The sequence below is a fragment of the Acomys russatus genome, chromosome 18, assembly GCF_903995435.1.
Source record: "Acomys russatus chromosome 18, mAcoRus1.1, whole genome shotgun sequence".
Taxonomy (NCBI): Eukaryota; Metazoa; Chordata; class Mammalia; order Rodentia; family Muridae; genus Acomys; species Acomys russatus.
This window is the reverse complement of record NC_067154.1, coordinates 12,844,674-12,860,254: the sequence shown is the minus strand read 5'-3', so window position 1 is coordinate 12,860,254 and position 15,581 is coordinate 12,844,674. Positions and strand designations below refer to the sequence as shown.

The 15,581-nt window shown below is 42.3% G+C and overlaps 1 protein-coding gene across 3 annotated transcripts in view; it reads left to right on the top strand.

The window, feature by feature from the left end:
• The window catches only part of Ppp3cc (protein phosphatase 3 catalytic subunit gamma), a 77,327-nt gene that overhangs the window by 16,861 nt on the left and 44,885 nt on the right, over window positions 1-15,581 (top strand). For all 3 annotated transcript variants that reach the window (XM_051160794.1, XM_051160793.1, XM_051160792.1), the window contains exons 2-3: window positions 7,322-7,519; window positions 7,965-8,089. In XM_051160794.1, coding sequence (XP_051016751.1) covers window positions 7,322-7,519; window positions 7,965-8,089 — 323 coding nt within the window. The remainder of the gene's footprint in view (window positions 1-7,321; window positions 7,520-7,964; window positions 8,090-15,581) is intronic.

Sequence of the window (15,581 nt, the reverse complement as noted above, 5' to 3'; positions counted from 1 at the left end):
ACATGTTTCAATAGGCAGAGAGAGCCAGAGGAACTTGCGTATTCTTTGAAAAGGGGAGGCAGCTGTGGGCAGGCACTCACCATGTACTGCTGCCAGAATAGTAGCGGTTGTCAGTACATAGAAGTTTGCAATCTGGGCAAGAACTAGTGAGAGAGTGTAAACTAGAGAGTTGCTAGAAGTTGTAAAGCTCTAGTGTTAGGTTGAATCTTGTGCCTTAATTTGTTAGACTTAATAATTTACTCACTTTGTTAGAGGATCTTATCTTGGGACATGGATCTGAAGGATCTACCTTGGGTTTTGATCATCTGTGATGCACATTGTGCTTTGCTATGCTCATCTTATCTGTTTTATGAATCATCATGTAGTAATTTTTAAAACTTTATTTATTTTTAGCTGGGCGGTGGTGGTGTACCCCTTAAATTCCAGCACTTGGGAGGCAGACACAGGTGGATTGCTGTGAGTTCAAGGCCAGCCTGGTCTACAATGCGAGTCCAGGACAGCCAAGGCTACACAGGGTCTCTGTCTCGAAAAACCAAAAACAAAAATTACTTATTTTTAGCCGGGCATGGTGGCACACGCCTTTAATCCCAGCACTCGGGAGGCAGAGGCGGGCAGATTGCTGTGAGTTCAATGCCAGTCTGGTCTACAAAATGAGTCCAGGACAGCCAAGGCTACATAGGGAAACTCAGTCTCGAAAAACAAAATAACAAAAAAAATTTTTTTCTTTTATTTATTTATTTACTTATTTTCACTTTATGTGCTTTGGTGCTTTGCCTGCATGTGTGTCTGTGTGGGGTGTAGGATAATCTGGAACTGGAATGACGGTTTTGAACTGTCATGTGGTGCTGGGAATTGAACCCATGTCCTCTGGAAGAGTAGCTAGTGGTCTTAATCTCTGAGCCAAAAACAAAAATTATTTATTTTTAGCCGGGCATGGTGGCACACACCTTTAATCCCAGCACTCGGGAGGCAGAGGCGGGCAGATCGCTGTGAGTTCAATGCCAGTCTGGTCTACAAAGTAAGTCCAGGACAGCCAAGGCTACATAGGGAAACTCAGTCTCGAGAAACAAACAAAAAAATTTTTTTTTTCTTTTCTTTCTTTATTTATTTACTTATTTTCACTTTATGTACTTTGGTGCTTTGCCTGCATGTGTGTCTGTGTGGGGTGTAGAATAATCTGGAATTGGAATTACAGTTTTGAACTGTCATGTGGTGCTGGGAATTGAACCCATGTCCTCTGGAAGAGTAGCTAGTAATCTCTGAGCCATCTCTCCATCTCTCCAGCCTTAAAGATTTATTTATTTTATTTTATGTATATGGGTATTTTTTATGTGCACCACATGCATACCTGGTCCTATGGATCCCCTGGAACTAGAGGTTCAGACAATTTTGAGGTGCCATGTGGATGTTGGGAATTGAACCCAGGTCTCTAAAGAAGCAGCCAGTGCTGTTAACTGCTGAGCCATGTCTCCTGCCCATCTCTTATAATTTTAAAAGGCAGCCCACATTAGTTCCTATGCAGCTCATAGAAGAGCCATAGTTAATGCTCAGCATGCTTAAGGACTGTGCATCAGTCTCTGTCACCCTCACTTCTGAGAGAGGAGTGCGTTTGTATGCTGGGCCTGCCTGGAGTCCCTCACTGCTGAGGCAGAGAAGGGAATCAACGCAAGCTATTGAGCTAGCCTGGTCTGTGTACTCAGTTTCAGGCCATGCATGGCTATAATATCATGAGACCCTACTCAAAAAACAAATACCCACTAGCCAACCAACCAAAACAAAACCCAAGAAGTAATATTTATAATTATTGTAAAGCTATAAAAAGAACATTTTGACTTCAAGGATTTGCCAAGGGCCTGTATTCATTTTCTCTCCTTTTGAGGGTAGGGGTAGGCCTTATTCATGCCGGGCAATCACTACCATTGAACCCCAGTCCAGCCTTTTTACTTCCAGTAAATGGCCTTAGCACTGGTTAGGCCTCAAGCTGTCACAGACTTGTGCCACTCTTGTCTATAGGTGGAATCTACTTTTCCTTCCCTTGAACCAGGGAGGGCTTGAGAAATCTCAGACATTCTGAGTTGGGAGTGACGCGATGTGGCATATGAGGCTGTGGTGTGAGGTGCATAGCTTCTTTCTGGCTTGCTCTTTCCGGATGCTTGTCCTTGGAACTCAGTCACATGAAAAGACACATGCGGTATTCTCATCAAAAACCTGAGCTAAGCTTCAGCTGACAGGCATACTGAATGAGGGAGTGAGCAGCATTCAGACGATTCTAGCCCTGGGCCTTCTACTGTCCAGCTGGGAGAGAGGCATCCCTGTTGTGTCTTCTCTGAATTCATCATCCTTAGTGTTTGAAGCTAGTAAGTGATCATTGGTTTAAGTCACTATATGCAGGGTAACAAATCAAAGATCTGGGGAAAGAAGTATACAAGATTAGCAGAGTGTGGTCATGCCTAGAATCTCAGCTCTTGGGAAGCTAAAACAGGAGTGTCCAGAGTTCAAGGCTGGCCTGGGTTACAGAGAGATGCTGTCTTAAAAGCAACAAAAACCAGCATGTCATAGCAATATAGTCTGTAACAACAAGTGAAAAAATTTAAGTCTACTTAACAGTAAGAAAATGTTTAAGCCGGTGGTGTCGCACACCTTTAATCCCAGCACTTGGGAGGCAGAGGCAGGAGGATCTCTGTGAGTTCAAGGCCAGCCTGCTCCACAAAAGCTAGTCCAGGACAGCCAGGACTACACAGAGAAACTTTGTCTCCAAAAACCAAAAAGAAAAGGAGAAAGAAAAAGAAAATGTTTAAATAAATACATATTTTTCGGAGCTGGAGAGATGGCTCAGTGGTTAAGAGCACCGCCTACTCTTCCAAAGGTCCTGAGTTCAATTCCCAGCAACCACATGGTGGGTCAGAACCCTCTATAATGTGACCTGATGTCCTCATCTGGCCTACAAGCAGACAATACTGTATACTTAATAAACAAATCTTTTAAAAAAATACATATTTTTCAAAAAGAAAAGTATCATTTTCAAAAGAAAGCTTTAATTTCTTTGTAGTCAGTTCTGTTATAACCAATGTCAAAATGGGTCAAAGTGTACATACATGTAAATAAAGATGAGTAAGAGCAATAACAAAATGCAGGCCTGGGGAATAGAGTTCATCAATAGCGACTTGCAGCAAGGGAAGCGTGTAAGTAGCAAGTTTATCAATACAGTGCTTTAGCTCAGGGCTAGCTGCATTTAGCATGGGTGTTCTTAGTGGAGTCTCAGGTAGGAGAGCACGCTAATTATCTAACTTTTAAAACCCTGGCTTCAGATTTCTTAAGCCTTCCTCTTTAGACCAGTTTGCTTTTGAACAGCTAAAAGAACTGTAGTGATTGCCCTGAGCACACACTATCAAAAATGCCAGTCTCTCTCCCCTGTAGTCAAAGTACTCTCTGGATTTCTTATTTTCTCTGTCTGTCCCTGTTTCTGGTTCTTTTTAACTTTAAACATCGAGACTCAAACCCCAGGGCTCACACATGCCCCACCCACACTTCATGAATCCTAACTGCATGTCTGATCTGATAGGGACTCAAAAGGCTGCTGTGCTAAAAAGCACTGGTTCTTCACTTATAGGTCCATAGTTGGTAACTGAAACCTGAATAAAATGTTGGCACCTCAGACTTCATGTTGTATGTCTCTTTTGTCATCTTAAACTTTGGGTCAGATTCCTGCTCAGCTCTGCACATAGCCATATTAATTACTTAAGGAGAGTATATCTAAAAACAGCAATCCAAAATTCATTAACCTTAAATTTACCTAACCTCTCTGTGGAATACAAAAGTGAAGACAGGAATCTAAGATACTTTTTTAAAATTCCAGAACTTTGTAAGCAGATCACACAGTGGTGATACTACCCCGCCAAGTGGGAGTAGTTACCCTGTGAGGCCACTCCCTTATGTGAGAGTAATCTCACAGCAAGAACTCTGTTGCCCTGCTCTGGCAGTAGACTTCCTGGTAGACCAGATAGCGGTCAAGCAGACCACCCTGATCCAGATTGCTGAGTTCTCAGCCCTGCAGATGCCCCACTGTTCTCAGGTCTCCTTTGAGAATCCTGAAGACAGATCTTAGGTCACCAGACATTTTTCTTCCTAGTACAGCCACATGGGACAGAGCTCTCTCCTGCCTTTCACCACTCATCTGCCTTTTCAGTTGACATTTTGGGACAAGTGGCCAAACCTACTCTGTTGTAAACCTTCAAGTCAGGGCTTTTGTCCTAAACTCCTACAAAAATCTTGCATTTCAGTTTTGTATTTAAATATAGCTCCTTTATAGCATCACCACCACCACCACCACCATTTTCTTCTGTGCTAGCCCACCGTTAAAACACATCTCTTACCTCAAAGGAACAAGATCGTTGCTTCTGAGCCAAATGTGAGTGACTGTGCTTCGGGGCTAAAGCTCTGGGTTGCTTCTATACCACTTTTCTCATTGCTGTAACCAGATACTTGACACAGCGACTGAGGAAGGAAGCTTTATCTGGGCTCCCAGTTCGAGGCTGTAGTGTAACACCGTAGGGAAGATGTGGCAGCAAGAGCCGTTCTCTAGCTGCTGTGGCAGACGTGAGGCAGCTGGTCCCATTGTGTCCATTTAGGAGGCAGAGAGATGCTGTCTGACCGTGGGTGCAGCCTCTACCATCTCCTCAGCTCATGAATTTAACTGCAAAGCCACCACCATGTGGACAGTGCTGCTGTGTTCTGCTGGCAGCCCAAGATGCTGTTTGGTTCCCTCATCCTGCAGCCGTTGTAACCTCTGTGCCCTTTTGTGTCTGAACTGGAAAACACTTCTCTAGGCCTTAGGCCATTTGTTTCTTTGTTTGTTTTGTTGTTGTTGTTTTTGAGCAGGGAACCCCCTCAGATGCATTCTTAGTTCAGCTCCTTCTTTCAAAAGGTTTTCTGTTTTCATAAGGTGGAGCTATTGAGTACCTTTCCTATTGTCCCAGTGCAACCTGGGAAGTTCCTCTTTAATGATGCTAATCTCTTACAGCAATTGCAGCTGCTTTGTGCACACCCACCTTGTCTGCACATGTTCCTTAAAGTTGCCCATGTTCCTTCCTCTGCACATAGTGTCTTTTTTATGTTTCTGCTCTCACTGTAGATCTAAGAGCAGTAAACAATAACCATGCTGTAGCCTGGATGTTAAGCTGTGTTGGAATTTCCTCCACAAAAGAATTCTTAGTATATTCCCTTTAAAAAAGATTTATTTCTTTTCTTTTATTTAATATGTATAAGCATTTCACCTCCATGTATGTTTGCGCACATGCATGCCCGGTACACTTGGTGGTTGGATTCCCTGGAGCTAGAGTTACAGATGGTTGTGAGCCACCATGTGGGTGCTGGGAATTGAACCCAGGTCCTCTGCAAGAGCAGCAAGTGCTCTGAGCTGTCTCTCCAGCCCCAGTATATTACCTTTTAATTTATCCACATTTAAAGTTTTCAGGATACAGGAAGAAATTGTGAAAGATCTAAGAACCATGTGGTCAAGTAGTCACAGTAATAGCCCCACTTCTCAGTACCAATTATCATATAGTCAAGGTTCTGTAGAAGAGCCGAACCAAATAAATGTGTGTATACATTATTATAAAAAAACTCATGCAGTAGGGTCCAGTGGTAGTCCTTTGTATGGTGGAGAGTCTGAGACCCCAAGAGCTGCTCAATCCAGGAAGCCAGATGCTTTAGCAGTACCCATCTGGCACTGGAGGCCTGGAGCTCCCTGGAGGAGGCAGTGCTGGGAAGCTGAGAAAACTAGACTCTGATGGCAGCAGTAGCAATAGATACACCCACTCAGGAAGACATAAAGGTAGGCAAGGCAGGTGCATACCACCTTTTCCTTGGAGCTCTTTATTCCGGGTTTCCTGTTGGAGCATGTCATTGACTTGATGGATTTTACCCCCTCAGTGAGGCCTCTCTGGAAGCACCCTCATAGACATACTGAGAGGTCTGTCTTTTGAGTGATTTTAAAGTCTTGTCAAATTACACCTTGAATAGCATGCTCTGGCGTGGAAGGGGTTATGTGGACTTCTTATAGTTACAGAAGAGTCATAAATCAAGGCATCAAGTTAGCAGGTTACAACAGAGTTATAGGTCTTAGCATTATCTGCATGAGACTCTTAGCTTTGGGGTTGGTGGAAGCTAGCAGCCTGCTAAATTAATGCATTTCAAAGGTTTTACCTGGTACTTGAAAGTTATGTTAGGTCAAGTGTTGAAAGCAGATACTATATACCTGCTGGGTCCTATGTTGCCCGGTTTGGCCTTGAACTCTTTTTATATCTGGAGATGACCTTGAACTTCTGTCCCAACTGACTCGACATTCCAGGCGATGGGATTATAGGTGGGAGCCACCCAGCCTGTTTTATGTGACACTGTGGATTGAACCCAGGCCTTTGTCCATTCAAGGGAAGTCCTCTACCAACTGAGCTACATCTTCAGGCGCCTGCGTCATTAAAACATATGGCTTTGTTGCATCCATTCATTCATCTATTAATTTATTCAGTATGTGTGTGAAAGAGAGACAAATGTACAGACTTACCAACATGACTTGAACTATGATCGTTTTAAAATTAGGATCCTCAGGGCTGGAGAGATGGCTCAGAGGTTAAGAGCACTGCTTGCTCTTCCAAAGGTCCTGAGTTCAGTTCCCAGCAACCTCGTGATGACTCACAACCATCTACAATGAGATCTTGTGCCCCTTTCTGGCCTGAAGATGTTACATGCAGACAGAGTACTGTATACATAAGAAATAAATTTTAAAAGTCATATTCTTTTAGAAAAATTAGGATCATCAATTCTGATACATAGTATCTTAGATTTTTTTTTTTTTTTTTGTGGTATACCAGTGGTTTTATTATTGGAATTTCTTACAGTAGATCAGTGAGGAGGTGTTTATAGGAACAGGTAGCACAAAGGCAGAAGCACCACTAAAGAGACAACTTTATTGTGAATAGTTCCTCACAGAAACTGAACCACTGGTGATGGCCTGGACACTTGCAGGCAGTTCATCTGGAGGGGAACTTTCATCTCCAGAGAAATCATTACTCTTTTGAGATTTATGCATTTCAGGAACTTCCTGAGGCCCCTTGGCTTTGCACCCTTCTTGAGATTTAACAAAATGTTTCAATTGGGAGAAAACATCTGGTCAAAAGTCTGTGTATTCGTATCTTAGAATTTTTACATTATTCTAATACTGTAAAGTTATGATTGCTTATGAGGCTTAGTTTATTCTAAGAAGCATGCTTGTAGTTGTTACCTGTACATTTAACTATTTTAAATTCTTTCTTTCTCTTCTTAGCTGTCCCCTTTCCTCCAACCCAACGGCTAACTTTGAAGGAAGTATTTGAGAATGGGAAGCCTAAAATGGATGTTTTGAAAAACCATTTGGTAAAAGAAGGCCGGGTGGAAGAGGAGGTAGCCTTAAAGATAATCAATGACGGGGCTGCCATCCTGAGGCAAGAGAAGACTATGATAGAGGTGGATGCTCCAATCACAGGTATGACATACGTTTCGTGGTACTTTAGGGGCTAAAGCTCGATGGCTAAGAGCACATACTCTTGTAGAGGACCAGAGTTTAATTCCAAGTACACAGATTATCTGGTTCACAACCACTGTAACTCTAGCTATAGGGGAAAATCTCACACCTCTGGCCTCTATGGATACCTGTACTGCACTCCTATACATACCCCCCCCCCACAGGCAGATGCACACACACACACACACACACACACACACACACAAATTTGTTTTGAATAAAAGAAGTATACTATTAAGTGTGTAATATTTCTAGTAGGGGTATTTAGTATTGATTGAGTAACTAATTATATAGAAGTACAATTAAAAGCCAAAGTGATTAAATTAAATATTAAACTTGGGCCCTGTTGCTCTAATGCCTTTTTTCTTCTAATTTATAATTTTCGCCTCATGTCTTTCTTGCCCAGTATGTGGTGATGTTCATGGACAATTCTTCGACCTGATGAAGTTGTTTGAAATTGGGGGATCACCTAATAATACTCGCTACCTCTTTCTGGGTGACTATGTGGACAGAGGCTATTTCAGTATAGAGGTAAAGTTAACCTGGCTCTGCTGCCCCTATTGTATCATCTCCTAAAAAGATCTGCTCTCCATTCCTTAGGAGGAGAGAGTAAGATTCGTGAGTGTTGGTACAATTTACCCACTTTGTTACTTTTGACATTTAACCGATTAGAGACATTTTATTTTTTAAAAATCTATTTTTGAACAGGTAGAAAACCTGCCATATAGAAAGCTATATTAAGCTAATTTTGCTAAGCTTTCCCTTTAAAGATGCTGTCTGGGCAATGTTGAAAGGACACACATAGCTTTGCATTCTAAACAGCATCTGGATTAGATAACCTTAATTGTAAGACTGCAGCTAACTCTTAGGTTAGCTTCCTGGGAGAACTAGGCACCCATGAGCTCCTCACAGGAGGGTTTCCTGTCCTGTTGCACATGGCAGGCATTAATATTCACTGGAAAGTGAAGTGTGAAGTGGAGCTAATAAAAACTGAGAGTTTACCTTTGTATGTTTTAAGAAATAAATGATGAGCTGGGTGTGGTGGCGCACGCCTTTAATCCCAGCACTCGGGAGACAGACGCAGGCAGATTGCTGTGAGTTCGAGGCCAGCCTGGTTTACAAAGCAAGTCCAGGACAGCCAAGGCTACACAGAGAAACCCTGTGTCAAAAAACACACACCCCCCCCAAAAAAAAGAAAGAAAAGAAAAGAAATAAATGATGAGAAAATGAATAGAAATAAAAACCTATGTGTAAACATAAAATTATTTTAGGACCTAATACAAAGGCTTGACTACCATGCAATTATAACACATTCATGTTTGCTGTCTATGGGTTTACCTCTACAAGCTTCACAAATAAAAGATTCTTTCTGAAGAAGTCTTTATAGTCAAGTTTGTAATATGTCCAGAAAGAGCAGGAGATGACACATTCTATAGAGTTGTAGTTCTTCATAGTGTGAGAACTTCACTGCATTAGCTTGCTCCTGGTAGAGAAAGGTCGCCTCCTCCTCCTCCTCCGCCACCTCCTCCTCCTCTCTCTTCCCTCCTCTTCCTCCTCCTCTTCATCCTCCTCCTCCTCTTCCTCCTCCTCCTCAATTGTTTTTAAATGTAACTCAACTATCTTACCCATTGTTCAAAGAAGAGCTAGTTCTGAAGACCAAGGAAGAATGAACAAAAAAATTTTTTTATTTATTCTTCACTTAAATGGCACTATAGGGTGCTAGGGATGTACCCCAGTGGCAGAGTGCTTACCTAGAATGCAAAAGTTCCTAATTTTAATTCCCAGTTCTGCAAAAGGTGGAGGGGGGGGGGGCGGTGCGTGGAGAGACAATCTGAGTCAGAAAAATTCAGTTTTATTTGCTACTGCCTTAAATTTACTCCGTGTCAGATTGAGAAGGACATAGGATATTGCTATAGATTAAGACAGCAAGTCCATTTCACTGCCTTGTCCTGCTGCTCACAGTAAGCATCAAAGGACGGCCTCAGTGTAAGTACTGGGATGAATGGAGGTCATGCTTCTAGACTGTCTCTCTGAAAACCTTCCCTGCTGCCAGTCACATCATCTCAGTAGATAGTGCCAAAGGGTGGGGGTGTGAAAGGTGCATTGTACTTATTCTTTATGCGGCTGTTAGCACGGACGATTTAAGAGGCAGAAAGGAAGAATAAGGTTTTCAATTATCCATTCAATGTTTTACTTAAGGGAAAGCATTTTGTTGTTGCTGTTTTTCCTTTTTCCTGTTATTATTTTTAATATTTTATAGTTTATTTACAGGTACATGTGTGTATGCTTGCATACGTGCATGTACCTGAGCTTAGGGGTGTCCCCTGGAGCTGGAGTTACAAGCAGTTTTAAGCCGCATGATGTGAGTGCTGGGAATTGAACTGAGGTCCTCTGCAAGGACAGTACATGTTCTTAACCACTGAGCCATCTTTCCAGCCCCTATTTTCTTTTACATCCTGACCACAGTTTCCTCCCCCTCCTCTCCTCCCCACCCCTCCCTGCTTTTGTTTATGTTTAAACAGTGTTTCATGAGATTTAGCCTGCCTAGCCTCAAATTTGCTATATAGCTGAGGATAACCTTAAACTTCTGGTTGCCCTGTGTTCATACTTCCTCAATGCTTATGTAGTCCTGAAAACTGAACCCATGATTTTGTGCGTGTCAAGGAAATACTCCACCAACTGAGCTAAGTTCCTAGTCCCTGGGACAAGTTATTAAACATAAATATTGGGGCTGGAGAGACAGCTTAGCAGTTAGGAACACAGGCTGCTTTTGCAAAGGACCTGTGTTCAGTTCCTAGCACCACATCTTCTTGTGGCGCATAGCCATCTTTAACTCTAGCTCTGGGAAAGATGAGACGCTTCTGGCCACTATGGGCATACGTATGTACACGAGCACCGATGTACATAGAATCTTAAAAACTAAAATAAAACCTTAAAAAAAAAGATGGCAAAGTATCTTCTAATTATTTATTATTATGACTTAACATTTATTTAAAAATAGGTCTTAAAATTTTTAATTTAATTTTTATTTATTCTTAGGTGCTGGGACTAAACCCAGCATGAATTCTACTGCTGAGCACCATCCCCAGCCCTTGGGCTTTTGCTTTATTTTGGAGGCAGGTGTCTTTGTGTTCCCCAAGTCAGGCTGGTCGGTTTCTTTCTTTCTTTCTTTCTTTCTTTCTTTCTTTCTTTCTTTCTTTCTTTCTTTCTTTCAAGAAATGGTTTCTCTCTGTAGCTCTGGCTGGCCTGGAACTTGCTGTGAGACCAGGTTGGTCATGAGTTTCTGCTTCAGCCTCCCAAGTAGTTGGACTCCAGGCATATGCCCTCCTCTGGCTCTACTTTCTGATTTTTAAATAGTTTCAATTCACTGATACAATTACTGACTCACATTTTAAAATCCACAGTGAAATGTGTATCTACATACCATTTCCAGGAAATTTTGTGTTGGATGTTTTCCCCTCTGTCATCAGTAATTTCCCGAGTGCCAACTTTCTAGCAGGCTGTAGAGATACATACAGTCCAGGCAAGATTCAGGTGGAGGATGCCACGCAGCAGTAGAGTGAGCCTCATGTTCTCTGGAGGAGCTGGAATCCAATAGGAAAGGCTCTCTTATGAGCAGGCCTTTCAGTATAATAGAAGTGTTCCTGTAGTCAACAGTAGTCATTTCATATGAGGACCGTACCCGGGGGCTAGTAGATGGCTCAGTGGGTAAAAGCATGTGCTGTTCTTGCACAGGACCCAAGGTTGGTTCTCAACACACATATCAGGCAGCTCACTATTGCCTACAACTCCAGCTCCAGGGGATCCAAATAACTCTTCTTTGGGCACTTCCCCTTGTGTGCACATACTAACACACAGGCATACACAGACACACAAACTAAAAGTAATAAAAATAAATCTTAAAGACCTGCCCCAGCCTTCTGATACATAGTAGGTATTCAGTTTGTTAAGTGAGTGAATAGTAATAAATTGTAGTTTGCATTTGACTTTGTTTTATATGATGTTTTTAAAACTTGACTGGTAGTAATAGCGGTGGCTTAATTCTTTTTCTTTTTTAAAGTTTTATTTTTCTTTTATGTATATAAATGTTGCCTGAATATATTTAAGTACATGCTTCATGTCCAGGGAGGTCAGTAGACAGCATTTGCCAATCACTTGAACTGGAGTTAGAGGAAGATGTGAACCTTCCTATGTGGGTCTTGGGAACAAAACCCAGGTCCTTAGCAGGAGCAATAAAAGCTGTTAACTGAAGAGCCATCTCTCCAGCTACCACCTCTCCCACTTTTTCTTAGATAGCATCTTATATAGCCCAGGCCTGAAACTTGCTATGTAGCTAAGGCTGACTATGGACTCCTGATGTGACTGTCTCTACCCCCCCCCCCATATAAAGCATACATAAGCATAAATCACCATGTCCAGCTTATTTTTAGTTTTTGGACATTATCTTTAATGTTTTTATTTTATTATCGTAAAAATTTTAGTATGTGAGTGTGTGTGTGTGGGTATGAGAGAGAGAGAGAGTTTATGTCACTTGTATGCAAGTGCCTATGGGGCAGAAGAGAGTTGTAGATTCCCTTGGAACTAGAGTTACAAGCAGTTTTGCCAGATGAGGGAGTCAGGTAGTGCACTCAGGTTCTCTGAAAGAGCAACAAGCTCTCTGGGCTGCTGGTCGTCTCTCCAGCCCATCTTTTTTTTTTTTTTTTTTAATCTTAAAATGTTTTTTTTAAATTTATTTTTATGTATATGAGTGCTCTAGTTGCATGTACACCTACATGCCAGAAGAGGGCATCAGATTACAATATAGATGCTTGTGAGCCACCATGTGAGTGCTGAGAATTGAACTCAAGATCTCTGGAAGAGCAAACAGTTCTCTTACCCTCTGAACCCTCTCTCCAGCCCCCAGCCCCTGTTTTCCTATTTTTCACTTTTCTGCTGCTGCCATAGAGGAAATCCAGTCCCTCACACACTGTAGCTATATACTGACTGTACTCTGAGCTATTCCCTTGCCTTGCCTTGTTGTAATGCTTTTTCTTATGTTTATATGTATTTTATATTGTACGCCCTTTTATTAGATTTAATTACTTTATGAGTGTGGATTTACGAGTATGCAGACATACCAGCATGCATGTCTATGCACCACGTGTATGCAGACATACCAGCATGCATGTCTATGCACCATGTGTATGCAAATACCCATAGAGTCCAGAAGAGGGTGTCAGGCACCCTGGGACTGGAGTGAGCAGACGACGTGAGCAACCACGTGCAGGCTGTGTGCCGAATCTGGGCCATCTGCAAAGGACTGTTGAGCTCTCTCTCTGGCCCCTCACATTCATTTTCAAAAGAAAATCAGGACTACCATGAATACTCCTTTTGTAATCTTTTTCCATTCAGCATCCTATTAAAAGCATTTTTGGTCAGTAATTTTTCTACAAAGGCATATAAATAATGGCATAAACTCCATGGTTTAATTTACCATTACTTAGATATTGGATAAATAGGCTTCTAGAAGGTTGCTTGTTGCCTTTTCCTCCTTCTTCCTTAGTAACAAAACCCTTGTTTTGTTTCAGAAAGTAGGAATGGGGTGGCATGGGGAACTTGCAGATTCAAGACAGGAAGGCTTTTACCCCAGCCCAGGAATGATTTCTGAGTGTTCTGAGCTTGCTAAGGCAAATCCTGCCACGTGTGATCAGCCTATGGACAAGCACGGGCTCCTTCTGCCCACTGACATAGAAGACACTCGTGTTTTTTGTCTGTTTGTCTGTCTGTCTATCTGATGGACATCTTTCTATATAAAGAGGCTCTTGAAAAGTTAAAGCTTTGGGGTTTGCTTTACTTTGTTTGACGCAGAATCTCATAAAGCCCAGACTGGCCTTGAATTCACCATGTATCCACGGGTGACTTTGAACACCTGTTCCCTTTTGCCTTCCCCATGCTGTGGCTGCAGGTGGGAGCTTTGGACATCTGTTCCGCCCTGTCATTTCAGGTGTGGACGTGTGTCCTGGGTTAGCCGTTCCATGACAGTGAGGACCGTGAGGTATGGCTCAGGGTGAAGAGCAGGCCTTTTGTGAATCACAGAAGGGCTTGGTTCCTGTGTGACAGTGTTGAGACCATCACTGAGCATCTGCTTCTCCACTTCTTGTTAAATGACAGTGCTCACTGGCTTTGTAACTATGTCCTGTATTTTAATTTTTAAGTCGTGTGTGTGTGTGTGTGTGTGTGTGTGTGTGTGTGTGTGTGTGTGTGTGTGTATGCATGCCTATAGATGTCAAAGGACAATTTGTAGGAGCCAGTTCTCTCTACTTTGTGGGTCCTAAGAATTTAACTCAGGTTGTTACTTAGGCAGCAAATTCCTTAACTCACTGAATTATCTCTCAGGCCCAGCTAACTAGATTTTGTATCACTGTACCGAAAATGGTTCAAGCTTATTTTCCATTTTTTGTTTTGTTCAGTGCTAGTTGGTGTCATGTTGAATATACCTTTAATTTTAAAAAGTGTGTTACTATATGGGGGAGGGGTGTATGTGCATGGTGTATGTGGGTGTGGGTGTGGGTGTGTTACAGTGCACATGCAGAGGTCAGAGGACACCTTTGTGGTATTTTCTGTGTCCTTTCACCTTTATGTGAGTCCCCAGGATTGAACTCGGGTCACCAGATTTATACAGCAAGCCTTTTTACCCACTGGTCATCTCACTTGAATACATCTTTAATAGTGTGTCTGACTTTAAGTCAAATTCTTAAAGTTAAATTCCTGATTTTCTACTGAGTGTTTTCTGTTCTAATTTCTGTATTATTGTTTCCCATCCATGAAGCTGAAATCAGAGTAAAGATATAAAGGGAGATTAGAACAACTAAATTAGATGGTTCAATGAGGCTTTTCAGGCACGGTAACATTTGGGTAGAAACTGGAATGACCTTCAAGAGCAAGCGTAGATCAGCGGAAAGTCAGAGGGCATAGTGAATGAAAGCCTAGTGGCAGGAACCCCCCCCCCAGATAGTAACAAGACTAGGGTAGTGGGCAAGATTGTGAGTAAGGAGAGTGAGGAGATGCAGCAGAGAGACGAACAGAGCTTGGGTGTTGGCAGACCTTGTATACCATGGCCAGGGAGTATAGAGTTGTTCTGAATTCTGTATGAAGCCACTGTGTTGTTATTTTATTTTTATTTCTTTTTTTTCTTTTTTTAAATTGAAAAATAAAATCTCAATTGCTATCCCATCCCGTGCATCCTCCCATTCCTCCCTCCTTCCCGCTTTCACCCCATTCCCCTTCCCTATGACTGTGACTGAGGGAGACTTCCTCCCCCTGAATATGATGCTAGGGTATCAAGTCTCTTCTTGGTAGTCTGCTATCCTTCCTCTGAGTGCTGTCGGGCCTCCTCATCAAGGGGACATGGCCAAATATGGGGCACTAGAGTTCATGTGAAAGTCAGTCCACTTAACTGTGGAGAATGTCCTGTCCCTTGGCTAGATCTGGGTAGGGGTTTGATGCTGACTGCATGTATTGTCCTTGGTTGGTGCCATAGTTTGAGCAGAACCCCTGGGCCCAGATCTGCCCATCATAGTGTTCTTCTTGTAAGTTTCTAGGACCCTCTGGATCCTTCTATTTCTCCATCTCCTATATTTCTCTCACCTAGAGTCCCAATAGGATGTCCTCACTTCTATCCCACTTTCCTGGTAGGTGAAGACTTTCATGGGACACGCCCCTTGGGCTAGTGTCCAGTTATAAGTGAGTATATACCATTTGAGTGTCTCTGCTTCTGGGTTAGCTCATTCATTAGGATCATTTCTAGTTCAATCCATTTGTCCACAAATTTTGGAAATTCCTTGTTTTTAATAGCTGAGTAGTATTCCATAGTGTAAATGTACCACAGTTTCTTTATCCATTCTTCTACTGAGGGACACTTAGGCTGTTTCCATGTTCTGGCTATTATGAATAAGGCCGCTATGAACATGGTTGAGCATATGTCCCTGTTGTATGCTGGAGCACTGTGTTGTTATTTTAATTGCTATTTTTTTCTGATTTGGGA